Source organism: Emydura macquarii, unplaced genomic scaffold, assembly GCF_026122565.2.
Source record: "Emydura macquarii macquarii isolate MOO-44397 ecotype Brisbane River unplaced genomic scaffold, CSIRO-AGI_Emac_v2 contig_1451, whole genome shotgun sequence".
In the NCBI taxonomy this organism is placed as follows: Eukaryota; Metazoa; Chordata; order Testudines; family Chelidae; genus Emydura; species Emydura macquarii.
In genome coordinates, this window is record NW_027131588.1 from 22,126,776 (window position 1) to 22,154,262 (window position 27,487).

A 27,487-nucleotide genomic window follows, 5' to 3' on the forward strand; every position below is an offset into this window, starting at 1 on the left:
AACACCTACCCCTTTCACCACAAACACACCGTAATCCTGATAGACCCTAAACAAGTGATCTTACAAATTAGAAATGGGAAGGATCATTTCTGACACTTAGACCATTCTCCAGCCAGGACAGCAGTATACCCTGTGGCGTATTCTCTAGTGCTTTGCCCCGCCAAGTGTTAAATGTCTTTCACGTTACCGTTTCTGTTACTTAAAGTCTGATATGTTAGTATCAAAACATGGGAGATTTGCACGAGAACCAAGTCTCTGCAGGCAAGTGGAGAATGTGTATCGGGGCCTTATCCAAAGGCAATTACAGCCAGTGAATACTTTCTATAGACGTCAAAGGGCTTTGGTTCCGGTCCTGGTATAGTAACTAGGACTCTGGTGAAGCAAATGCTTACAGAGCACATAACTGTGCTAACGCAAGTGGCCCCACTGGAACAGGGAATTGAAACAGGACAAATGGAAATATCTCGGATGGAGGTTGAGCTGCTCTCATGAAAACTGGCCACAATTTAGCATTGGGTTAGCACCCCCTGTGACACTTCCTTCGGACACCCAGCACTGAGGAACAGGTTCACTCAATTGAAAAATGAAGGGGAGAGGAAGGTAGTAACAGAAGAAAAGAGCGGCTAGTCCTGCACGAAGCGGGGAAGAGAAAATGGAGATAGCAGAGTCTGGCACCCCAGGAGGATAGAGGATGATTCGCAGGAGATTGCGAGGGAGAACAGACAACGAGAGGACTTGCAGCCAGAAAGAACAGCAAAGGGAGGGCCGGAGAATCACACCCATGCCAGGAAGAGGCAGGTCTATGTGATCTTTGTGACCGGGAACTCCCTGCTAAGAAGAACGGACAGGCTCAGCTGATCTTCAGTGTGATTCTGCCTGTCCCTGGAGGAGGAGAATGAAGGCGAGACACGATGATGATGATCAACAGATGGCTCAGGCAGTGGTGCTGTTAGGAGGGCTTTGGGACGTATGGACATGGGGAGGGGTTCACAGACAGAGAGGACCGTTCTCATGGGATGGACTCGCCTGAGCAAGGAGGGAAACAGACTTCTGAGATGGAGGTTGGCACAGCTGATTAAAAGAGCTTTAAACTAAGAACTCGGGGAGACAGGAGCTGCTCAGGTCATCTCCTTGCCTGACTCTAATATTGAGCGGGAGGAAAATGAAGTAAAAGAGGATACAGCAATGGAGAAAGGAACAACAGAGGGCAGGAGAACGGACATCATAAGGAAAGACAGTGCCGATACCAATGACAGGAACAGTCAGGTAGGCGATAGTGACGGTAGAACGACTGTACCAAACGGAGCGAGGCATCAGGGTGAAGCTGAGCAGAAATAGCGAAGACGTCTGTGCGCCAATGCAAGGAGCCTTGGTAACAAAATGGAGGATCTAGAGCTACTGGTGCTGGAAGTGAAGCCAGATGTTATAGGGATAACAGAAACTTGGTGACTGGAGTACAGGCATTGAAGGGTATGTGCTGTTCAGGAAAGACAGAAATCAAAGTAAAGATGGTGGAGCAGCATTGTATGTTATTGGTGAGGTAATTAGAAGTGGTGGGATGGATAAAGCAGAATCTGTTTGGGTCAAAATCACTTTGTGGGGGAAGAAGGATAGCAGAGGCTCCCCTGGGATAGTGCTTGAGGTCTGCTACAGGCCACGAAGATCCGATCTCCATATGGCTAGAGACCTCTTTAATAATAGTAATGAAATAAACACTACTGGGATTTATGTGATTAATTTCCCAGATATAGGTTGGAGGACAAGTGCTACTAATAGTGGTAGGGCCCAGAGATCAGCTGACAGATTTCTTCACCAATAGTCACAAACCAACAAGAGGGGATGCCATTTCAGATTTAGTACTGGTAAGTAGCGAGGATATCCAAGAAGAACTGGTCGTAGGGGAAAACCTTGGTTCGAGCGATTGAGTTGATCCAACTTAAACTAAATGGAAGGATAAACAAAACTAGGTTTGCAATGCGGGTCCTTGATTTCAAAAAAGAAAAACTTAAAAAAATTAGGGGAATTCTTTAGGTAAGTGGACTGGGCTGAAGAACTCAGGGATCTGAATGTGGAGGGGACTGGGAATTATTTAAGTCAAAGTTGCAGAAGCTATCTGAAGTTGGCATCCCAAGCAAGGGGAACAAATTCGTAGGGAAGGGTTGCAGACCAAGGTGCATGAGCAAGCATCAAAGACAGGTGATGAAGAGAAAGCAGAAAGCCAACAAGGAGTGGAAGATGGGATGGCTCAGCAAGAAAAGCTACCTCTTGGAGGTCAAGAATGTGTAGGGAAAAAGTGAGAACTGCCAAAAGCCAGGCAGAGTTGGATCTTGGAAAGGAAACTAAAACCAATAATAAAAAGGTTTTTTAGCCATACAGATAAAAAGAAAACAAGGAAAGAAGAAGTGGGACTGCTAAGTACTGAGGATGGGGTGGACAGTAAAGATAATCTAGGCACAGACCGACACCTAAACAAATACTTTGCCTCAGCTTTTAACAAGGATAATGAGATGCTTTGGGACAGTGGATAATGGAAACAAGGATATGGAAATAGAAATTATCACATTCAAGGTAGAAGCAAACCTCAAACAGCTTAATGGGACCAAATCGGGGCCCCCGGATAATCTCCATTCAAGACTATTCAAGGAATAGGCACATGAAATTGCCATCCCAATAGCAAGGATTTTTAATAAATCTGTAAATGCAGGGAGTCAGACCCTGTGACTGGAGAATTGCTAATCTAGTACCTATATGGAAGAATTGGAGGGTGGGGAGGGGGAAGTGATCTGGAAAACTACAGACACATTAGTTTGACCTCAGTTGTATGCAAAGTCTTAGAACAAATTTTGAAAGAGAGAGTGGTTAAGGACGTAGAGGTAAACGACAATTGGGATAAAATACAACATGGTTTTACAAAAGGTCAGTCGTGTTAGACCAACTTGATTTCTTTCTTTGAGAAGATTCCAGTTTTTTTAGAACAAGGAAACGCAGTCAATCTAATCTACCTGGATTTCAGTAAAGCACTTGATACAATTCCCCCTGGGAAATTATTCAGTTGGTGAAGATGGGGATTAATACAAGAATCGGAAGGTGGGTAAGGAACTGGTTCAAGGGGAGACTACAACGGGTCACGCTGACAGGTGAACTGTCAAGCTGGAGGGGAGGTTACTAGTGGAGTTCCTCAGGAATTGATCTTGAGACCAATCTTATTTAATATTTTCATTCATGACTTTGGCACAAAAAGTGGGAGTGTGCTAAGAAAATGTGCCGGTGACACAGAGTTGGGAAGTACTGCCAGTATGGAGGAGGACTGGAATATCATACCAGAAGATCTGGACAACCTGGGGAAATAGAAGTGGGATGAAATTTAATAGGGTAGAGTGCAAGGGCATGCGCTTAGGGACCAACAACAAGAATTTTTGCTGTCACCTGTGGAAGTATCAAAATGGGAGCATGAGGCACATGAACTACAACTCCCACGCACCCGTGCAGTAGCATTTCAGAACTGAAATATTTTTGTTTTCAATTCTTTGCCAAAATTTTCCATAGGGAAAACCAATTCCAACCATCCAAACTTCGAAACCTTTTCTGACTAATCCAAACATGGTTGTTTCTGCTTAGTCATAATGATTCTAGGTAATGAACTCCAACTGCTGTCCCTGAAGATTGATTTCATATGTCCTCCAGGAATATCGGCTGTTCCTATGTTTCTTGATGCTGGAGAGCAGCGGGTTGCTTTTTAGGCAGGTATTTTAGAGGTGTAGGGCTTTCTGCAACAGACCACGACAAATTTAAAGTAAGTAAGTACTTTGAATTAGTTCAGATCAATCCCTTGTAATTTAGGTAAAAGGGAGGAGGAAATCCCAGTGAAAAAGGATGCTAGAGACCTCCATAAAGAGAAAAGGAAATAAGGTCATGAAATCGTGGTTTATATAAGAGAAGGGGAACCAAGGGCCACTGAAGTCAGTGGGATCAGCGCCGTTGACTAATGGGTGTTGGATCAGAGCTCTGTCCAGCAAAGCCCTTGAACAAGGTGTACGACTTTAAGCAGTCCAAAGAAATCCGTAGACGGGGGCCCTGCTTCGTTAGCTTGCAGCATATGTCACCCTGTTACTGTAGTTCTGCAGAGCAGAGTTTGCCATTCCATGGTCTGCTTGACCTCCACACCGGGGCAGTGGTGAGTGACTAACCTTGCCTGCCTGGCTCCCCATTTAATTAACAGATTGAATAAAGCCCCTTTTTGGAACGAGCAAACAAAAGAAGTGTAATTTAATGACCTTCCGATCCATGTTGTTCAGTAAAGTGGGAATATGCAAAAGCAATTTGTAGATTATTTCTCTCTACTAATCAGACATGGGGTTAAGGGCTTATTTGACTGGAAGGAATTAAATACCATAACGGCATGAATATTAAACTACTTGTTTGCTTAAATAAAACAGTGCAGTGATTAAAAGGTCATCCACCTTAACTTTGCTACCTGGAGTGATTCCGCATCTAGATGCCGGGTGTTTTACCTTCTGTGTCCTCTTGCTCGGAAGATGTGCAAAGAATTGCTGTCACAGCATGCAAATAGTGCATTTGCTGGGACAAATTCAAGGCTGATGTAAGCAGACACAGCTCTGTCAATGGAGTGGCGCCCATGTCTACCAGGTCTGAATTCGGCTCCCTAACTTCAGGGGAGCTCCGAATAGCAGGGACATGTGCAAGCATTATTGTGAGGTCTGCTTCGGAACCTGACTTTGGAACCGCCTCGCCCTGGGCTAGAAGCAGCTGATGAAGGCTCATTGAGCCATTCCCTGGTTTCCAGAGGCAGCGTTTGGCTGCATCTCATGAGATCAGCTATCGTAGCGTAGCTCTGCCTTCGTTATCGGCATCCAACAGGTGTGGTTAAAGGCCGTGAAATGTCATCTGGAGCATTGAGCAGACAGGAGAGTCGGTGTTTGGATGAGAAACACCAGGGAAAACATACAGGGCAGCACATTGTATTCCAGGCTGTTCCTCCCCGCTCTGGCTTGGCACAAGAGAGGGCTCGTAACCCAGTGCCTCTCCCGCTCCGTCAGCAGCTCTCGGCCTTGAAGAGACTGAGTCCCGAGGAAGCCACAGGAGAGCCACGGTTCCAACCTCATGACCTGTGCAGGTCGCCTCGCGTTGATGCATGATCTCCATGGAGACCTGGCTGAGCACCGCCAGCGCCTGGGTCAGGATCGCTTTGCGGCGCCGCAGTCCCATTCAGCGCACGGTTTCTTCGCTGTCTTCCTCCTCTGGGTATGGGGGCGGGGAGGGCTTTTCCCCTCTCCAGCCCTTTCCTGCCTGGGTGCTGCTTCTGTGTGCTCAGCGTTCTCCTCCCAGCCTGGCTCCCGGGGTCAGAGCTGTGCTGGTCTCAGGCCAGTGGCCTCCGTCAGAGATTATATATGGCTCCCTGCCACATTGCCGGATTTGCAGAGGGGATCCCGTTCCCCCAGCCTGGTACACAATGAGCCATTTACATGAGCATTGCAAGAGGCACGTTCCTCAGTTTGGTGAGAGACTCGAGAATTGTACGTCACAGGGACCTAGCCCCTTTTCTCCACTGCTCTGGATACAGTCCCCCCAGCGCTCTCGTCAGGTAGGGAGGTGCTCTCCTTCCCGTCATACAGGGGGGCAGACTGAAGGGCGGAGAGAATGGGGTGGCCTCGCCCTGGGTCCCAGAGCAAGGTCCTGCCACAAGAACAAGGGGTTATTCCTCCGGATTAAAAGGTGGAAAATTCAACACTGATAAAAGGCAATGCTTCTCCACCCAACGCTTGGACTGTGGAACTCAGCCCCAGGGGAAGAGGCTGAGGCAAGAACTTAGCAAGATTCAGCGAGGGGTTGGACTTTTATGTGGATAACAAGAATACCCAGAGTTATAATTAACGCTAAACATTTTGGAAGGGCTGTAAAACCCCCTGCTTCAGTCTCATCAACCTCTAACTATTAGCGATCGGGGTGAGAGCTAACATGGGGCAGATTATCTCACACCTGCTACGGTGAGGTTCTTAGGCAGAGACAAATACTGCACCAGATGGACCTTGGCAATTCCTATGTTCCTGGGTCTTGACGAAGGCGGTAATAGCTTCCAGAGTTCCCAAATGGGCGCTCTAACCACTCAACCACATTTCCTGCCTTTAAAATAAAATGAGGTTGTGGACAGTGTCCATAAATCTCTCCGAAGGAGACCTGAATTGACTGTTTTGTTAACAACCCAACATCTCGTTCTGGGTTGCTGCGTGTGGCAGAATTCCTTTGGCACTGGTTTTCATTCACACGCATCAGACTTGATTTTACACCCGGTTGTTGTGATGATCCTATGGTGATTGATTGGTGGGTGTTGGTTGATTAACTCTTCTCCAGAATTGTGCATTGAGCTCTCTTGAGTAGAGAGGACCAGGCTGGCTGCTAATTTGCTTCAACAGCGTAGAGCAGCCTTAAAGTGTGTGGAAAAGGTCCCCCTGAAGCTGCCCCCGTGCGGGGGTTTCCCTGGTTGGTGCAAGGCTCCATCTCTGCCCTGCTGCCAGCCCCTGGCATAGAGGATTGACTGGGGACGTGGCCATAGGGTATGTTGCTTCAGCTGCTCTGGGCCTCCCAGGGCTGGTAGGGAACCCTGGGGAGCAGTACACAAGTTAGAGAAGCCCTGAGGCTCGTCTCCTTACATGGAAAGTGCCAAGGTGGCTTAAAACCACCGGCCAAGCGCAGGAATGGAATAACTGAGGATCAGGCCCAGGATTTTCCGAAAAGAGGCCATTAAAATAGTATTTGGGGGAGGGAGATAATATTAATCATATCCAGCTCTTATCATCCATACATCCCAAAGCACTTTGCAAAGGCGGTCAGTATCATTAGCCTCCTTTTACAGATGGGGAAACGGAGGCAGAGGGCAGGAAAGTGACTTGCCCCAGGTCACCAGCAACAGAGGTGGGGCTAGAACCCAGGTTTGCGGAGTCCCACGTTACTGCGCGACCCACTAGGCTACATTGATCGTCCATGACCAACCCTGACGTGGGATGGCATGTAGTGCTGCAAAGTGAAGGGTCATGCACGTAGAGACTAACAACAAGAATTTTTGCTCTAAGGTGTGGGTGTATCAGTTGGAAGTGACAGAGGAGGAGAAAGACCTAGGCGTATTGGTGGATCAGAGGATGGCTATGAGCCGCCAATGTGATGCAGCCGTGAAAAAAGCTAAGGCAATCTTAGGATGCATCAGGCGAGGTATTTCCAGCAGAGATAGGGAAGTGTTAGTATCATTGTAATGAGATCTCCTCGGGAATGCTGTCTGCAGTTCTGGTCTCCCACGTTTAAGACAGATGAATTCAAGCTGGAACAGGTGCAGAGAAGGGCGACTAGGATGATCCATGGAAGGAGACTCCAAGAACTTGGCTTGTTTAGCCTGACCAAAGGCAGGGTGAGGAGAGATACGAGTGCCCTCTATAAATACATTAGTGGGATAAGCAGCAGTGAGGGAGAGGAGTTATTTAAGTTAAGCACCAGTGTTGACAGAAGAACAAATGGCTCTAAATTGCCATCAGAAAGTTCAGGCTTGAAATTAGATGAAGGTTTTGAATCATCAGAGGAATGAAGTTCTGGAATTGCCTTCCGCAGGGAGAAGAGAGAGGGGGACAAAAAACCAAGCTGGCTTCAAGACTGAGCTTGATAAGTTTATGGAGGGGAGGGTGTGATGAGACTGCCTGCGATGGCATGTGGCCGATCTGCGACTGCTAGCAGCAAATATCCCCAGGCGGCCAGCCATGGGACACTAGGTGGGGAGGGCTCTGAGTTACCACAGAGAATTATTTTCCTGGTGTATGGCTGGTGGGTCTTGCCCATATGCTCAGAGTTCAACTGATCACCATATTTGAGGTCAGAAAGGAATTTTCCCCCAGGTCAGATTGGCAGAGACCCTGGGAGATTTTCGCCTTCCTCTGCAGCCTGGGGCACGGGTCACTTGCAGGTATAAACTAGTGTAAGTTGAAGTCTTTAAACCATGATTTGAGGACATCAGTAACTCAGCCAGAGGGTAGGGGTCTATTACAGGAGTGGGTGGGTGAGGGTCTGTGGCCTGCATGTGCAGGAGGTCAGACTAGATGATCATAATGGTCCTTTCTGACCTTAAAGTCTAGGAGTCTAGTGAACTTCTTTGCATCATAACACAGAACATGATCCTGCTAGCAGCCGAAGGCAGTGGGAGTTTTCCATGCATCAGGGACTTCTGAAGTGGCAGGGAGGATAAAGCTATGCTTCTCCTCCCGGGTATCTTCTTCAGACACAAATTGGGACTAAAATTGCTTTTCCTCTCCCCTGTAGATCGTCATGCTGAAGAATGACATTCACCACTGCAAAGCATCAGGGATATTTCTCCGCTTGGCAGCTGGAGGCCTGATTGCAGACAATAACATCCATTCAAACTGTGAGGCGGGGGTGGATATCCGGAAGGGAGCCAACCCTCTGATACTGGTATGTGCGTTCCCTAGGCCTGGATCTGTCTGAAGATCATTCTTTTTTTTTTTGTGCCTGACAGACGGCCAAACATGCTGTCTGAGCTGCACTGGAGAGTCACCCTGGCTTTTAAAAACCAAAGGGGTTTGACTTCTTGCCCCAAGTGTAACCCTTTTGGGTTCGTGATTAGTGAATTCTGCCTCAAAATAATCTGCTTCAGAGGCTCCTGTTAGCCAAGTATATTTCATCTGACACTGAAATGGTGGCTCAAGGCGAACCGGCTCTTTAAATAATCCTCAAACGTTACCTAGCTTGCAGCTGCTGTCCCTAGGGAAAGAACAATTACATGCAAGGCATCAGGGCATGCTGCTGATTCTAAATGTCATATCAAATGAACATCTAAATATAGCCAGTGAAGTCCTGTGTGCAGTGCTGGTAAACGAGGCAATCGTCATAAATTGCACCTTGCACTTTGGAGCAGCTCCCTTTCCTCTGCCCACCATTGCCTCTGCCCTGGGGTTTAATCCAACGCTTTAAATCTCTCTGCAGCTGCCAACAGCCACCATGGGACGGGAAAGCCAATCAACCACAATAGTGGATCCTTGTGTCCCTCTGATGGGGAATTTCCCCCCTAAGATTGCCCTGTGCCAACTCCCAGGATGGGCAATATCATTATTATTAATTAAATGTGGTTATTACAGTGGCGCCCCAATGTCTAAGTCATGAGGGGGACCCCCCTTGTGCTGGGTGCTGTACAAACACAGCTTCCAGTCTAAATTACCTCTCCAAGGCTGCAGCGGCCTCGCCCCAGGATGGGTAACATTCAACCCTCTTCCAGGGTCAGGTTTAAAGTTCTATATTTGGCAACTCAGCAGTGCTGGAAACAGGAGCTGCAGACCGGTGGGAAGAGCCGAGCCCCCAACAGTTCCCGTTGTTCTCACTAGGGCAGAGGGGAATCCCCCTGGTTCCCAGCGGGAGCTGGTGGGCACTGAGCATTTTCGAAAACCTATCCCATAGCGCTTCTGTCCTTCTTGCCCTCTCCCTGGCTGCCCCATGAAGGAAATTTAAAAGCGGACCAAGACTTTGATCCGCTGAAGGGCGTTTCTGGTTTTGTGACCCCCCTTGGCAACGAGGTCCATGGTCTGCATCCCTCTCCGCACAAGCTGCCCCTCTCGCTACTTCAGTCTCCTGTTGTTGACTTGTCTGAGTGATCTCTCCCCTGTTTTGCCTTTATTCTCTCAACATGTGCATAAATACAACCGCAGTGTAATAAGATACACAGTGGCCTTCGCTCAGGCATCGTTGTCCTTGGCAACGGGAAAGGTATCATCCGTAGCAATCAGATCTATGGGAATAAAGAAGCCGGCATTTATATTCTGTATAATGGGAATCCCGTTGTGAGGTACGTAATTAAGCAATGACCTCTCTCACTCCCTCCTTTAATGTTTGTCTCCCATCCTGCATGTTTTTCATATATTAATCTCCTCCCCCAGTTAAGGAGCAGAAATGTCACTGTCATGGGGCTCTTCTCCGGCTGCATCTGTGTCCCAACAGCCCCCATGTGCGTTTCTCTAAAGCTGACCTTTGATTTCAGAGGGACATAGGTTTTGCCAGTACTGCGTTGTTCAGAGACCGTGCCAGGACAGAACAGCGTTTGCACTGCACTCAGAGGCCGGGGATTAAGCAGTCAATCTTGAGACAAAAGTCATTACCATTCTGGTTTGTCTTTCTGCTGAAAATACCTCTGGCACCTTATTTCTTTTTTGATTTTGCTGACCCGAGCGGATGAGTTTGAATATGAATGTCAGAGCCCAGCAGGTTTCCTTCAGACTAGCAGAATTTAGCTGACTTCATTCTTCGGCTTTGGTTCTTCAGGAGCTCTTCCTAGCTGCACCACATAGCTCCCGGCAAGGAGGGGGCAGCACGTGCTGTTTTCAAGGTGTCTCCCAGCTACGTAAAGCAGACAGTGGATCACGTGCTAAGCCAGGCTGGGACTGACCTAGACAGTGCAAAATCACCCCGCACACGTCACAGACTTCGAGGCCAGAAGGAACTCCTGTGATCGTCCCGTCCGACAGTGATCATGTTCGAAAGCATCTGCCTTTCAATCTCCCTCTGCCTCCCTCACGCACACCGAGTGCCACCCCAGCCGTGACATTAGGATTAGTCCTTGATGCAGGATTTGAAAAGTGAGCTCTGGCCCGCTGCCCCCAACCCTCTCCCTGCCCCGCCCCCCCAGGAGAGTAACGTAACCCTTTTAGCCTTGAGCAAATGAATGGGCCCGTCTTTTGTGGGCCCTTTGGGTCATATCCTGGCCTAGATCTGTGCACGCAACTCTGCTGGCGTGAGAAGCAGTACGTTTCCCCTGAGGGCAGGGCAGGGCAAGGAGCTTTCAGGCCACTGCCATCCGTGCCGGTGGTTTCATTGCCGTGGGAGCAAGTGGGTGACCCACGTTAACCAGGGCGGCCTCTCCCTTAAACCTGACCTTGCTGTTCTCCCGGGTCAGAAGCGTCTCAATGCCTGGCGCATTCCAAGGGGGGCGTCTAACGAATCCTACTCCACAGCTGCCAGAATCAGTGGGCAACAGGCAGCAAAGGGGCACAGCCTAACGCTACGTGCCAGCCACCCCTCCCGAGGGGAAACGGAAAGCCATGCAGCTCGCGGCATTTGGATCTTAACGGTTGAGCTCTCCTCTCCTCCGATTTTAGTACGGAAGTTTGCACTGGTTTCCTTGAATTCAGAAATGGCCCTGCCCTTTGCTCTTGGAATGGTTGGCTGCTGCATTCCCACCCCAGACACGGCTGCCTTTATTACGATTGTTTACATTACAGTAGAGCCTAGAGCCTCCGCTGAGGTCAGGGCCCCCTTGTGCTAGACACTGGGCGCACGCCTGCGCAGGCACAGAGTAGGAGACAGTCCCTGCCCTGCAGCGCTTACAGTCCATGGAAATGAAGGAAGAGTTCTCTTCCCTGTTGTAGGGGTCAGGAACGGAGGTACAGAGAAAAAAGTAACACATCCAAAGTCTCTCACACAGCCTGCAGCAGGATCAAGAACGGAATGCAGCTCACCTGCGTCTGACTCTGTTGCCCTAACCACAAGCTTTGGCTTTTGTATTTTAAATAGTAATAATAACAATACTGCGCGTTTCGATAAGGTGACTTTCATCCTGAAGGAAATTGCATCACAAACTCCATTTAAACACCACTTCAGCCACTGTTGAAGTGCAGCCCCCTCTGGGGTGGAATTTAAGGTGCAACGAAGCAAGCGTGTGATGGCTCACAGCAACATTACACAACGGTTTAGGCAAGGAGGGAAGAAAAATATTATATGGAATTGTAACAGCAAGGGACGTGTAGGAGGCAGAATGTGATAACTCATGCTAAGACTATGTATAATTAAGCCCAAATCTTGCAGTCCTTATCTGAGTAAGACTCCCACTAACTTCCCATTAGTCCATATTCTGTGCTGATTGCGGAGTTGAAAATATTCTTGTAAGCTACTTGTAAAAATGCGTAAGTATCGGTTGCAGAACCACTTGTTCCAGGATGGGAGCTGGGGTTGGCAAGTGCAAGACAGATTTACTGTGCTGTAAAACACCAGTGTCAAGAGGGAGTCTCTTTTGTAAAGGATTATGGAAGTGCTCCATCAGACAAGTAGCAATTTCTAAAATGGACCTGTCTTCGTGACGCCGTAGCTGATAAGTCTGGAGAAAGAAATGCTGGAGGGCAAGTGATTCATTGTGTCGCTTTGCTTCTCTGCCTCATCACAGTATCTCTAGCAGGGGCTGAAGCAGGTTATAATCAAGAGTAATCAAGATCAGTTGTTGATGCGTGAGAGGAGGAAAGGAACGAAGAGGCAGGGATAATTTACTCTGGGGTTCCAGTAGGGGAAGAAATTTTATTATGCACAAGTTGTTATTGCCAGCCCAATCCTTGCTGAACGGGCTGTGCGAATTTAAAAGAACTCTTGTCTTTACTCCACTAGCTAGTCGCCACGCTTGATTCCTCCAGCATTCAGAAGCATTCTTGTTCTTATTCAACGCGCCATTCTGTGCTGCTCTCACAATGCAGCGGGACGACATTCATTGGCTGCGGCTGCTGAAAGCTAACCCTCTGACCCGGCTCGATCTCTGTTGTGACTCTAAATATGCCGCTAAAGGAACCAGCATGCCAGTAATTGACTGAGTTAGATGCAGAAGCTTGTCTTTGAATCCTTTAGCCGTCAGGCTGCCTGTGAGTCAGACAGACGACTTCCAGGTGTCAGACCGCCCTGGTATGTGTCTGAACAGTGCAGGGTAGAGATGGGTAATTGGAAGAAGTGCTTTCTGCTAAAAACATCTTCTTCCCCCCCGTTATCCGGTGAACCTTCTCCCCGGTTTGGCATAAAAACATTTTGTCCTCTGAGGCCCACCAGCCCACCTCGCCCCCTTTTCTGCCCAGTGGGGCTGACTTTATTAGCAAGTCACTACAGCATCTGTGTGAAGGTCTGGAGTTCGTTTTTCAAAAGCCCCTAAGGGCCAGGTTTGTAACGGTGTTTAGGGGCTTAAAGATGCACCCAGGTGCCTGGTGGGATCATTGATTTTGATGGGACTCAGGCACTTTTAAAAATCCCACTAGGTACCGGGTGCATCTTTAGGTGCCTAAAAACTTTCACAGATCTGGCCCTTAGCGACGTCAGGGCCGATGGGCCAGTTTCAAAAACACTTAAGTCAGGACTTAGGCTCAAAGATACCCAGGAGCCGACACATTGATTTCAGTGGGAGTTAGGCACCTAAATACCTCCTAGAATCTTAGAAGATGAGGGTTGGAAGGGACCTCAGGAGGTACCTAGTCTCACCCCCTTCTCAAAGCAGGACCAACCCCGACTAAATCATCCCAGCCAGGCTTTATAAAACCAGGCCTTGAAAACCTCTAAGGATGGAGACTCCACCACCTCCCTAGGTAACCCATTCCAGCGCTTCACCACCCTCCTAGGAAAAACGTTTTTCCTAATATCCAACCTAGACCTCCCCCACTGCAACTTGAGACCATTGCTCCTTGTTCTGTCATCTGCCACCACTGAGAACAGCCTAGCTCCATCCTCCCTGGAACTCCCTCTCAGGTAGTTGAAGGCTGCTGTCAAATCTCCCCTCATTCTTCTCTTCTGCAAACTAAAGCTCTGAGGATTAGGGTCTAAAGAGTGATCTGGATCTCTTGGTGTGCTGGATGAAAGCAAACAATATGTGTTTTTAATATGGCTAAATGTAAACGCATCCATCCAGGAACAAAGAACGCAGGCCATACTTACAGGATGGGGGATTCTCTCCTGGGAAGCAGTGACTCTGAAAAAGGTTTGCGAGTAAGGGGTGGATAATCAGCTGAACACGAGCTCTCAGTGCGACGCTGTGGCCAAAAGGGCTAATGAGATCCTGGGATGCATAAACCAGAATCTCGAGAAGGAGTAGAGAGATGATTATTTTATCTCTGTATGGCATCGGTGCGACTGTTGCTGGAATGCTAGGTCCAGGTCTGATGCCCGCAATTCAAGAAGGTTAGTGATAAATTGGAGCTGGTTCAAGGAAGAGCCACGAGAATGATTAAAGGATTAGAGAATATGCCTTATAGTGATGGACTTAAAGAGCGCAATCTATTTATCTTAACAAAGAGAAGGTTAAGAGGGGACTTGATCACAGTTTATAAGTGGGGAACAAATATGTGATAAGGGACTCTGCCGTCTAACAGAAAAAGGTCTAACACAATCCAATGGCTGGAAGTTGAAGCTAGACAAATTCAGGCTGGAAATAAGGCAGCATTTTAACAGGGAGAGTAATGAATTTACCAATGGTAGTCATGGATTCTCCATCCTTGGCAAGTTTTAAATCAAGTTAAGATGTTTTCCTAACCGATCTGCTCTAGGAATGATTTGGGGGCAGGTCTCTGGCCGGTGCTATGCGGGAGGTCAGACTAGATGATCACAATGGTCCTTTTTGACCTAGGAATCTGGGGTGCTCTCTGCTGAGCCCAGCTGGCTACAGAAGGGCTAGCTACAATCTCAGGGCTTGTCTTCATTGCAGAGTTAACTCAAGTTTTAACTCGAATGTTGCCCCTAACCGGAGTCCCATCCACACACACACACCCCCTTCAGGTGACTGCGGTGGTGTTTTTTGCTTGAGTTGGCTGGCCCATTAGGGGTACAGGCTACAGCTCCAATTAGCACAACTCGTCAGCTGCTAACATGGCCACGCTGCAGTGTGGATGCAGGCTAGCACCATTTAAGAGCAATAAGTCCTCCAGTGCCTTCCCACAATTCCTTCCGTACGCCCCGGAAGGACAGACAAATTCTCCCGCTGTTGGGAAAGACTTTGTAAAGCGGCTCAGCAGAGTGCAGTGCGGAGCACCCTGGGGTGTGCGTCCAGGCATCTCGGCAGCACCGCAGAGTGCAGTGCGGAGCACCCTGGGGTGTGCGTCCAGGAATCTCAGCAGCTCAGCAGAGTGCAGTGCGGAGCACCCTGGGGTGTGCGTCCAGGAATCTCAGCAGCACCGCAGAGTGCAGTGCGGAGCACCCTGGGGTGTGCGTCCAGGAATCTCAGCAGCACATCAGAGGGAGCGCAGCACTAGTGAGCTGCAGTGTTAAGTCGCAGCGTGGCCGCCGTCAGTCGAGATAGGCTGATGTTAAACTTTGTAAAAGAAAAGACCTGCAGGATCTTATCTGGGTGTGGGGACAAGGCAATATGCCACATTTATTATGAGAAGAACACAATTATGTTAATAGCTAATATCTAGTACCTACCCCTCCCCCCAAATGTTCTGCAGATTTTGGTCCAAATCCTCCCAGATATTTAAATCAATGGAAACCAGGAGCCCGCAAACCTCTGAGGCTTTGCACTGCCCAGGTTACCTGTTGCTGGAGCTCAGTCCATGACCATGCAATGCACACAGACATATCCCAAACTTCGACAGCTCGGTTATTTACAGTGAGTATAAGGGGGCTAAAACGGCAGTGTGCTGCCTTTTATGCCCACTGCTGCAAAGATGTGAGACATAGGACCCTTTATTGTCATGGGTAATCCTCACTCATGCAAGGTGTCCTATTGCAATTGTTGGGACAGCGTGGGTAAGTGTCTGCAGGATCAGATTGTAAATGACTTTCCAACGAACGGCTTTGTGATTTTTACCTTTTGGTTGTCTTGCTCCTCGTGTGACACAGCAAACTGAAAACAATTAATGAAAGTGCAACTTATTTAAGCCAAAATCCACCCTTAATTACACCCATGCAATACCACGGGAGTGTAAATGAGAGTAAAATTTGTCCCCTTGTTCCAGAACAAACAATACAGCGTGAGACATCTCGCCTCATGGTGCTTCTGGGCCAAAACATCTGACTTTCTCATTTTTGCTTTGAAATAAATCGTGCACGTTATGCTTTGATGTATCAGGCCAGGTCCTTTGCCATCTGGGACTAACGCACATGGCTGCATTTGAATTATTCTGGATTTGCAGTGGAAAGCAGAATCTGCTCTATCCTTCTCGGTTTATTTTGCTTTCCATTGACACACTGATGTGCACACTGATCTGCATTATGCTGATGGTGGCGGCAGGGCCGTATTATCCATCAGGCACAATAGGCGCAGTGCCTGGGGCCTACGAAACTTTCAGGGCCTACAAAAAAAAATTGTTATATATAATTTTTTATTTTTATTTTAAAAACTATTTATGAATAGCTTAAAATCAAATTAGTTATTTCGGTCGGGGGGCCTACTAAGGCAAGTGTGCCTAGGGCCTACGAAGGTCTTAAAACGGCCCTGGATGGCGGTATGATCAGTCATCTCATTTTGTGTCTGGTACTCAGGTCTGAGGGGTTATATTTATGAAACTCTGTGAGTTGGGAGCCATTTTTCAAACCTGCTGTTTCCTAATTTTGTAGCTTCCTATTTATGTTTTATACCAAGTGTATTAGCAGGTCTTGCAATGTGACATACGTTTCCAACAGCAGCTGTCTCTAATGGTATGATTGCTTCTGTTGGTTTGTATTTCAGCGTGTTTTCCCCATTTCATTGACATGAAAATTCCTATTTTTAATCATGGAAAGTTATCCAAACATCTGCAGCTCCGTTGTCTTTTAAGCTTTGCATGTATCTTCTCCTCTGTCTATTTTTCCCTCTTGTTACTTTTTATCATGTTATTGTCACTACACAGCATGACGCATTCTCATTAAAGAAAGGGAAAAAAATGAACTGTGGCCTATAGCCAATCAGCCAGGCAGCACGTTGATCAGAAGAGCTCTCTGCTGGGTTAACGTGTGAAGGATATAAGGGCTACTGCATTAGTTCATTTAAACCAGAAAGTCTAGTTAGGGCAAATCTGTGCATGATTAACATATAATATAAAGAGTGACAACTATGGTAGCTAACTTCGTTTTCCTTTCTTTCTGCTCCAGTGGGAACCATATATTTCAGGGACTTGCAGCTGGTATAGCAGTGAACGAGAATGGAAGAGGCCAAATAATAGGTATGTAATTTAAAAGCAGCTTTGTTATGCATGATCGACAATGTTTTCTAATGCACGTCAGGCTTCCAAATCTTACTTAGAGGCATCTTTATTGCTAAGTTATTTTTGTTTTCGACTCCGTGGCTGGGTGTAAACTGCATTGGAATCAACTTTAGACTTAAACCGTCAGTCCATACGTCAATAAGCGAGAGTGCCGGCGTATCTTGTCTGTATTGTTTTGCTGGAATCTTTGCTCTCTCCTTGACCCTGGTTCGTTCGAAGAGCTGTGCTATGGAATTGGCATTCCAGATTAACTGTGTTTTTACAAGATTTGGTTTTCATGGAGAGCTTGAGTCGTTACCGTGATCCGACTTCGGTGGCACGTTGGAGTTGTTTCCCCTAGTAATTGTTCTGCTGCACACAGATGTGTGAAAGAAGGAGCCTAATTATGAAGAACTGGTGATGCAATTAAGCTGCTGAATACTCTGCCGCCCTCCATTTGCAGTTACAGACAGTAACCCGGAACTGCAGTTAATTATACGTAATTGAATCTTTTCTGTTCCATAGGACAAGATTCTCATTGCTGCCCTAGTTTCCATCATGAAAAGTAAATACAGACCCACCAATATTGATTTTAAATAAAGAGATAATATGCTTCTAAAAAAGCCAAATTGTTCCCAAGGGACCGTAGAAGATAGTAATAGTGAGGCTCACACTAACATGATCTTTTTTTTTGAACAGCAATAATCTGCTGCTGCTGTAATCATTTGTCCTGTCTCCAGCCATTTTGCATCTCCTTTTCCTGTGCTGCTCCTCTGCTGAGCGGGGGTCAGACCGTTCTGTGAGAGGTTAAAGAACAATCCTTATCCAAGGCCAAGCCTGTGAATCCAGTAAAATTCCCTTTACCTTCGCCGAGAACAAATTCAGGCCAGTTATACGGGATGCTTTGCAAACAAAAAAAGAGGTGAAATTTGCTAAATAAATGGTGGATGAAATCCTGGCCCCGTTATAGCCATTCTGCTGTTGACTTAACTGGGGCCAGGATTTAATTCAATTTGTTTTGAGGAATTTACTCAGTTCAGCTGTATGTGCATCGTTTGCACACTTCCCCGGCTCTCTTCTTACTTCGCTTCTGCCCCTGTTACAAACAGGCACTTTGCTTTTCAGCTTCTTCTGGAGGAATCCGTTCTTCCCAGCACTGTGGGGGACTGTCAAATGTCTGATTATTTAGCCGCTACACCCCCCCAGAGGTGCGGGGGTGGCCTGTGCACCTGGCCGCGGCCCAGCCTCAGTTCTTTCCATGGCGCTCTCTGGTGATTTTCCCCTCTGCTCTGTGTTAGAAAACGTCATTCGTGAGAATCAGTGGGGTGGGGCGGACATCCGGCGCGGGGGCGACCCCGTCCTCAGGAGCAACCTGATCTGCTGCGGCTACTCGGACGGAGTGGTGGTAGGAGAGAGAGGCAAGGGGCTGATTGAAGGAAACACCATTTATGGTAAGGAACCAAAACTGGGGGAAATCCCTTGGGCCCCTGCCCCCGGCTCTCCACAGCCGGCTGTGCCGTCCCTTTTGCTTAATCAGGGGTCCTGAGTCGCTCTAGAGTTGGAGGCCATGCTGAGCCAGGGCAAAGGAGGTGGGTAGGAAGCTAGTCATGGCCCCCTGATTCTCGGCCCCAGCGTAAGGAGAGCAGCGTGGATGCTGCTTCGACTGGTGCCAACTGGCTGTGGTCCCCAGGGTGGGGATAGCCACTCCTCCTTACCTCTCCCTGTCCCGGACACACTCCCCGTGCCAGGGGAGGGGTCCCTGGTGCTGGTGGGAGCTGGCTGGGTGTCCACTGTGGTGCAAGACACGTTCCCTGAGACTTTCAAAACCTTACTAGAGAACTCACTAGGAAATACACCGAAGGGGAAATATCCCCTCACCAGCAGGGGAAGGGCGTGAAACTTAATAGGTCTTTCCCCATTCCGGCTCCTGTGATGCACGATCGACTCCAGAGCAGCCGTTCCAGTGTGCATGGTTGGTGCCGATGTCGTTAGATGCCCCCATGGAATTAGAAGCCTCAATAATGCTGCGGGGGCAGCGGGGGGGGGGAGGTGTTAGAGGGAACAGAAGAGCAATAAGGATAAAGGGGTGTCTGTTACGCTGGTGCAGAGGGGAATTAATTCCAAATTAAAGTCCTCTGCAAGCAGAACTTGGACCAGAATCTTCAGGATTTCTCTCTGCTGCTCACTAAAGTCACCTGCCAATGCCGGAGTGATAGGCCTCTGCAAAACACTCGGGGCATGACCCCATGCAGGGCTGAGCACCCTCCACTCCCAGGGAAATCAGAGAGAGTAGAGAGCCCTCAGCACCGTGCAGGTCTGGCCGAGAACTTCACCGAATACTTTGCCTCAGTTTTTAATAAGGGTAATGGGGAGCTTGGGGCGGTGGCCAGGTGGCTGATGGGAACGAGGATGTGGAGGTAGAAATGACTACATCTGAGGTGGAAGTCAAACTCAAACAGCTCAATGGGACTAACTCAGAAGGCCCGGATAATCTCCATGCAAACATACCTCAAGGACCTGGCACTTGAAATGGCAAACCCAATAGCAAGGATTTTGAATGCATCCGTAAACTCGGGGGTTGGACCCTACGACTGGAGAATTGCTAGTATAGTACCTATTTTTAAGGGAGAAAAAAGTGACCTAGGAAACTACAGGCCCATTAGTTTGACCTCAGCTGTATGCAAGGTCTTAGAACAAATTTTGAAAGAGAGAGTGGTTAAAGACGTAGAGGTAAACGGTAATTGGGATAAAATACAACATGGTTTTACAGAAGGTAGATCGTGTCAGACCAAACAGTTCTCTTTGAGAAGATAACTGGTTTTTTTTTAGACAAAGGAAATGCAGTAGATCTTATATCCCCGGATTTCAGTAAGGAATTTGATACAGTTCCACATGGGAAACTATTAGTTAAACTGGAGAAGATGGGGATTAATATGAGAATTGCAAGATGGGAAAGGAACTGGTTAAAGGGGAGACAGTGGGTCATGCTGAAAGATGAACTGTCAGGCTGGAGGGAGGTAACTAGTGGAATTCCTCGGGGATCGATCTCAGGACCAATCTTTTTTAACATTTGTATTCAGGACCTTGGCACAAAAAGTGGGAGTGTGCTAATAGAATTTGTGGATGACACAAAGTTGGGTGGTATTGCCAATACTGAGGAGGATCAGAATATCATAGAAGAAGATCTGGAGGACCTTGAAAAATGGAGAGAGAGAAATGGGATGAAATTTAATAGTGCACAGTACGAGGTCATGCACTAGGGACCAGCAACAAGAATTTTTGTTATAAGCTGGGGCCGTATCTGTTGGAAGAGATGCAGGAGGAGAAGGATCTGGGTGTAGTGGTTGCTCACAGGATGACTATGAGTTGCCAATGTGATGCAGCTGTGAAAAAGGCTAATGCAATTCTAGGATGCATCAGGCGAGGTATTTCCAGCAGAGATAGGGAAGTGGTAGTACCATTGTACAAGGCCCCAGTGAGACCTCACCTGGGATACTCTGTGCAATCCAAGGAATGGAAAAACCTACCTTATGGGAGGAGACTTAAGAGCCTGGCTTGTTTAGCCTACCCAAAAGAAGGCTGAGGGGAGATCTGACGTATTTATAAAGAGAAATCATATGGATAAATACCAGGGAGGGAGAGGAGTTATTGCAGTTCAGCACCAATAACTATAAACTGGCCATCAACAAGTTTAGGCTTGAAATTAGACTGAGGAGGAGTGAGGTTCTGGACCAGTCTTCCAAAGGGAGGTGGGAGATTTGCATTCACTCCCGTTAGCTATTCCCCAGGAAAACCACTCAACACGTTTTGTTCCTCAAGTCCGTTCTTGTCTGGCACTTTGTTCAGTATAGCTCCTGGCACCCCGTCTCACCTCTGCCCCCTCGAGGTTTACAGACAGGCCAAGCCCAATCCATAAAACCACTCATGAACACAGAGATACTGAAATGTAATTCAATAAGGTCTCCCAAGGACATTGCAGGAAATTGCCAGCTCTGACCCAGCAGCTATTGTTCTCCGCTGAGTTTCCATGGCAGTGTGTTTTATTGCGTCTTTCCATTGACATTGGTTTGGTGTAACTCAGCTTAAGAGGGAATTATCAGTCATTAGCCTGACAGCATCTAAGACCGGAGAGGTGGAGAGCAGGAGTCTGGAAAAAACCACCTAGGTTTAGGTTCACCCCATAGGGGGGATTTATTTTCCAGCAGGATACAAAGAAAAACAAACCCTTGAACCAACGCCAAGGGGAGACATCTATGTGTGTGTTTATTTGTGTAACTGGGAACAGCGGGGACAAAGCAAGTAAGTGAGGATTACCACAGGGACAGGACCGCTCTTGACGGCTATAGACACGCTGTGTGTGACACATCACAGAACGTGCTCCCAGGGGACATGAGGACCTGAATCAGAAACCACATCCTCGCGATGGCAAAAGGGGATTTGATTGCTGCCTGTGTTTCAGCAATGCCTAGGAACCCCATTGTGCCAGGCGCTGCACATGCAGATTGGGAGGGGCAGTTTCTGAAGCTGCAGTGTAAACGGGCGCGAGAGACAAAGGTCGGGAGAAAGGAAGCATTGGTGTCCCCATTTTAGAGGTGGGAAACTGAGGCACAGGGTGATGATTTGTTCCAGGTCAGTGGTAGATCCAGGAATTAACCCAGCTGTCCCAGGTCCCAGTCCAATGGGTCTTGGTTTCCCGCCTGTAAAACAAGCACTATAATACTTCCTCTGTCTGCCTGGTCTATTTACACTGTAAGCTGTATGGGGCCAGTGCTGTCTCTCACTGTGTGTCCGTAGGAGAGCTGTGGGAATAACCGATTTTACAGTTTTCAGGCAATGCTCAAAAAAAAAAAAAAAGAAAAGAAAAGAAAAGAAAAGTTTCGGGTTGACCCAAAAATGGAGTTTTTCAAAATTTTCTGCGAGTCGAAAAGTGGAAAAGAAAATCATTTCAGGCCGAATGAGGTGTTTTGTTCCTGCCCCGTGGAAATGTTTTTGTTTCCGTTTTGACCATTTTAACTTTTTTGGGTTGTTTTCGGTAAATTGAAACACCGAGTCGTTTCAAAGTGAAAACCTGAAATGTTTTGATTTTTTCATCATTTATTTTTAGTTTTGGTCTGGTTCCCCACCCCCGACTGAAACAATTGGGTGAAAGGGGGACAAATTCCTGCAGTGTTTTGGTGTCCTCACAGTGGCATTGTTTGCTGAAGAGAGGGTTGCCTGAAAATTTCCCCCCAGCTCTGGTCTGTACCGCGGCTGGCACAATGGGGCCCGAACGTGGTTGGAGCCTGTAATGATGATTGTGTCTCTCTCTGGACTCTCCGTCTGCGTTGCAGGTAACAAGGGCTGTGGCGTGTGGATAATGTCATCCAGCCTCCCTCACATCACCAGCAACCAAATTGGCCACAACGGCATCTACGGGGTGGCGGTGTATTGCCGCAAAGACGATGCCAACGACTATCTCGCCAACCAAGGCGGTAACGAGCACTTCAACGACGAGGGAGAAGCTACCAGCTGGGAGAACGACTTGGACAGCGAGGAGGAGCGTCTCCCCTCCCGCCGGCCCATCAGCGTGGCACTGGTGGAGTCCAACAGCATCAATCACAATGGAGGTGAACGTAGCCCCAGCTGCGTGTGCCTGGCCCAGACGTAGTATCCAGGGGCCAACTCGTCCCTCCCCCCCCACTGAGTTCCAGGAGAAGGGGCGAAGCACAGAGATGTACTATAACCGAATGCAGCTTATAACTGCTACTGCACGTGTCTTTCTGCTGGGGGGCTCCCGGGGCCTACGGAGACGAGTAACAATGCAGCTCTGTGTATGATGGAGCCAGTCGAAGGGCGGAGCAGACTGGAGGGTTTGATGCCTAGCGGTGGTAGCGTCTTGCAGAAGGGACAAATTCAGTCTCTCGACCGGGAACTGGATTTTGTCCAGTGCTGCGACCATTTTATATAGGCTACAAAGGGGGGTGTAAAGAGCCGCTGCAGGATCTCCATGTTACGCCAGGCCCTGGCAACCACCGGGGTATCGGGTGGGAAGGAGGGTGTAGCGGGAGTGCATTGTATTCTGGCTGTATTTAAGGCCCACGGAGAGTTTTCAGAGGGCCATTACAAGCTGGTGAGCTCTATGTTATGCTGAAGCCAGGGAGCACACTGACCTGGGCAAGAATTCAGGAAGTTTAAAGCCACTTTCTTCACCCCTTGCAGAAAAGGCGCAGATGCTTGGGAAGTGAGAGGGCTGCAGGGCCTCTGTGTTCACCCCTTTGGAAGGGAGCTAGAGAAGAAGCTTTCAGCAGTGTTGCCAGTTCTCACGATTTTATCATGAGTGCCGTGATATTTGGTGTTGGCTCTTTTTTTTTTAAAGCCCCAGCTCTCACCTTTCATTTAAAACCAAAAAGTCAATTTCTAGTTGCCCTGGCTGAGGGGGAAAGCATGAAATGGTGACTCCTGAAGATGCAAAAGCCAGAAGGCAAATAGAAAGAAGCCAACATTTTCTTTTTTCAAATTTCATGAATTTTGAGCCAATCTCCTGCTTTTTGAAGTCTGGGGGTTGGCAACACTGCGTTCAGTGACCTTTCTGACCGTGTAGGGGCAGCCTTGAGGAGTTCCAAAAAGAGCCCCACCCAGTACTCCTTGGATGGAAAATTGATTGCCGCAGAGGAGCGTAACTGGAGTTTCTCATGAGGGCCATGCAAAATGTCTGTAGCTCGTGAACTAGCCTGGCCTTGGGGTTGTATTACAAATGTCAAACCCACTCGGCTTTGTCCAGAGACAACCTCAGACACCAGGCCCCCGCCGACCCATAGAGCAAAGCCAGGCGCTGGTGAGCCTGAGTTTTTCTTGGGGTTTATTCAAACCCAGAACTCGGGGTGTGGAATGGTGAAGTACATTCCAGGCTCTCCAAGAACAGGCGAGTGTATCAGCTGGTGGAAGACTTGTTTCTTTTGCTGCCCGCGCTGTCCCATTCACTCCAGCGAGTTTATTGACATCTTTCCCTGTCTTTTCCAGCCGCTGGCTTGTACATCAAGAGCAGCGAAGCTCTGAACATCATCGCCAATGCCATCCATGCCAACCATGACAGCGGGGTCGCGGTGCTTCAGAGCACCCAGCTCACACGCATAGCAAACAACAGCATCTCCTGCAACAGCCTGGGGGGAGTGCTGGTCGAAACCGAGGCCAGGGTGGAGTTACGCGGCAACGGCATCTATGACAACAGCAGCCATGGCATTGCCTCCAAGGGCGACGGGGTCATCGTTGAGAATGACATCATAGGCAACCGGGGGTGTGGCCTCAGGTTGTTACAGACCGCGGACATGAAGGTAGGCGTTTAAGCAAATCTTTTCTTGGCCCATATAAAGATTCATAGCGTCCAAGGCCAGACGGGACAACTGTGCTCATCCAGTCTGCCCTCCCGTTTACACAGGCCATAGGACTTCACAGAATGACCTCCTGTTTGCTGGAAACTGGAGCACATCTTAGAGGAAAACCATCCAATTTTGATTTAAAAACGAGCCAGGGTGGAGAATCCACCATGACCCTGGGTAAATTGGTCCAATGGTTAATTACTCTCACTGTTAAAAATTTCCACTCTGAATGTGTGTCTCCTGAATTCACTAGGCTGGACGAGAACAATGTATTAGGAGGAACCCAGAGCTGGTTCAGTGCTGGTATCCATCCCAGAAGAATAGTCAAAGTCCGTAGGCCTTAGCTTCTCTTCTTTGGATTTGTAGTGAAAGCTGCCAGTCGTTTGCGGCATCACTAACGTAATCAAAGGGAAACAGGAGCAATGAGAACTCCGCCTCGCTTCACAGGAGAGCAGAGCAGCACGGCGCACGTACAGCAACTCTATCACCTATCAAACATGCATGTCGGAGAGGCGAGGAGGTGGTGAGAGAATTCCCATGGCCCAGAATGCACTTGTAATAGTACTTCGCTCTTCTCAGCCGCAGATCTCAAAGCTCTTTACAAAGGTCATATCATTATTCACATTTCACAGATGGAAAACTGAGGCACAGAATGGGGAAGTCACTTGCCTAAGGTCACCCAGAATAGAGCACAGCTCTCCAAAGTCTCAGTGCTCATAAGAACCGCCATACTGGGTCAGACCAATCGTCCATCTAACCCAGCATCCTGTCTTCCAACAGTGGCCAATGCCAGGTACTTCAGAAGGGATGAACAGAACAGGGCAATTTCAAGTGATCTATCCCCTATCATCCAGTTCCAGTGTCTGGCAGTCAGATTTAGGGACACCCAGACCAGGGGGTTGTGGGGTTGAGTCCCTGTCCATCTTGGCTAATAGCCATTGATGGACCTATCCTCCATTAACTTCTCTAATTCTTTTCTGAATCCTGTTATACTTTTGGCTTTTACAACATCCCCTGGCAAGGAGTTCCACAGGTTGATTGTGTGTTGTGTGAAGAAGTACTTCCTTTTGTTTGTTTTAAACCTGCTGCCTATTAATTTCATTGGGTGACCCCTGGTTCTTGTTTATATGAGAGGATAAATAACTTTCCTATTCACTTTCTCCACACCCTTCATGATTTTATAAATCTCTATCATATCACCTCTTAGTCATCTCAGAAATGAACAGTCCTGGTCTTTCTTTAATTTCTCCTTGTATGGGAGCTCTTCCATACCCGTAATAATTTTTGTTGCCTTTCTTTGTAACTTTTCTAATTCTAATATATCTTTTTTTTTGAGCTGGGGCAACCAGAACTGCATGCAGTATTCAAGGTGTGGGTGTACCATTGATTTATATAGTGACATTATATTTTCTGTTTTATTTATCTATCCCTTTCCTAATGTTTCCTAACCTTCTATTAGTTTTTGGGGGCATTTTTTTGGACTGCCACTGTACATTGAGAGGATATTTTCAGAGAACTATCTGCGACGACTCCAAGAACTCTTTCTTAGTGGAAACAGTTTATTTAGACCCCATCATTTTGTATGGGGTCTTAGTTGGGATTATTTTTTCCAATGTGCATTACTTTGCATTTATCAACATTGGATTTCATCTGCCATTTTGTTGCCCAGTCCCTCAGTTTTGTGAGATCCCTTTGTAACTCTTCGTAGTCCACTTTGCACTTAACTCTTGAGTAATTCCGTATCATCTGCAAATTTTGCCACCTCATTGTTCACTCGCTTTTTCAGATCATTTATGACTATGTTGAACAGTACTGATCCCAGTACAGATCATTGGGGGACCCCACTATTTACCTCTCTCCATTGTGAAAACTGACTGTTTACTCCTACCTTTGTTTCCTGTCTTATAACCAGTTACTGATCCATGAAAGAACCTTCCCTCTTATCCCATGACTGCTTACTTTGCTTACGAGCCTTTGGTGATGGACCTTGTCAAAGGCTTTCTGCAAGTCCAAGTACACTATAACCACCGGATCACCCCTGTCCACAAGTTTGTTGACCCCCTCAAAAATGTAGTAGATTGGTGAGGCATGATTTCCCTTTACAAAAGCCATGCTGATTCTTCCCCAACAGATCATGTTTATCTATCCACTAGGCCATGCTTCTGATTACCAGCACAGTTGTCACTCCAATATTTATTGTTGTTTTACTTTTCATAAAACAGATCTGACTTTTTCCCCCAGCCTAGACAGCTCTGTAATTGTTCCTTGTATGTGGATAGACAATTGTTTCTTCCACGTGGAATCTATTTGCCATGAAAGAGAGCAACTGAGACAGTCAGAGACTGAGGTAGTCCCACTCACGTCAGTGGAGTGTCACTTTGCTTGTCTTTGGCACATTCTCTCTTCTCCTCACCCACCTGCTTTATTTAGTTAGCTGCTCCATTGCCCGTGTTGTATCTAACCCAACGTAGCCAAAATCCCTCCCGACAGCCACAGGCAGCCCAAGGAGTTCTGCAATATGGTCAACATTTGCCTTCATGTTTAGTGTGGTGGTGTGGCTAATGGTGACGACAGATCCCAGCATGCATCGCTCCATGTCAGCCTGAGCAACCAAGCTGCCTGGAGCAAGAGGGAGCATTGCACGTTGAGACCTCCAGAAACCGCAGCTGCACCATTGCATTAAAAGCAGGAGTTGCTGCAGTTTGCTCTGATGTTTTCAAACTAGATGCAGCCCTCCAGCTCCTGGCGATGTTACCGGTGTTACTCCATGGGTAGAAGTCACCTTTGTTGTACTCTTTGCTGGGATGAAGCCCCAGTATGGAGGAATACTAGTCTGTTGCAATAATCTTCATTGAAAAGGCCCTGGCAACAAACACGCAGGAAGCTATCAAGATGGGCGCTCTCTCCTCCCTTCTATCCACGAACCACAAATGCCTTTTGAAAAACATTCTGATCAGGAAATGTTGGCCCGGGGGCGTAGGGCTAATCATACGACTCCCCAGGCACCAGTAGCCCTGAGGGAGAATTCACATTGTCACAGGCGCCAGGGGACACTGCTTGAAGCCCGGGCTATGCTAGTTACTGTTGTTTCTCATGCAGGCTCTAGCAGGGATCTGTTACCTGTCCCGAGAGATGCATGAGAAGAAGTAAACAGTTTGCACCGTCCCTGGCGGCTCT

General features: G+C 47.8%; 1 protein-coding gene across 2 annotated transcripts in view; it reads left to right on the forward strand.

The window, feature by feature from the left end:
* Positions 1 to 27,487, forward strand: part of FBXO10 (F-box protein 10) — a 38,106-nt gene that overhangs the window by 6,139 nt on the left and 4,480 nt on the right. For both annotated transcript variants that reach the window (XM_067553349.1, XM_067553350.1), the window contains exons 3-8: positions 8,317 to 8,466; positions 9,714 to 9,850; positions 16,864 to 16,934; positions 18,254 to 18,406; positions 22,286 to 22,561; positions 23,955 to 24,265. In XM_067553349.1, the coding sequence (XP_067409450.1) occupies positions 8,317 to 8,466; positions 9,714 to 9,850; positions 16,864 to 16,934; positions 18,254 to 18,406; positions 22,286 to 22,561; positions 23,955 to 24,265 (1,098 nt within the window). The remainder of the gene's footprint in view (positions 1 to 8,316; positions 8,467 to 9,713; positions 9,851 to 16,863; positions 16,935 to 18,253; positions 18,407 to 22,285; positions 22,562 to 23,954; positions 24,266 to 27,487) is intronic.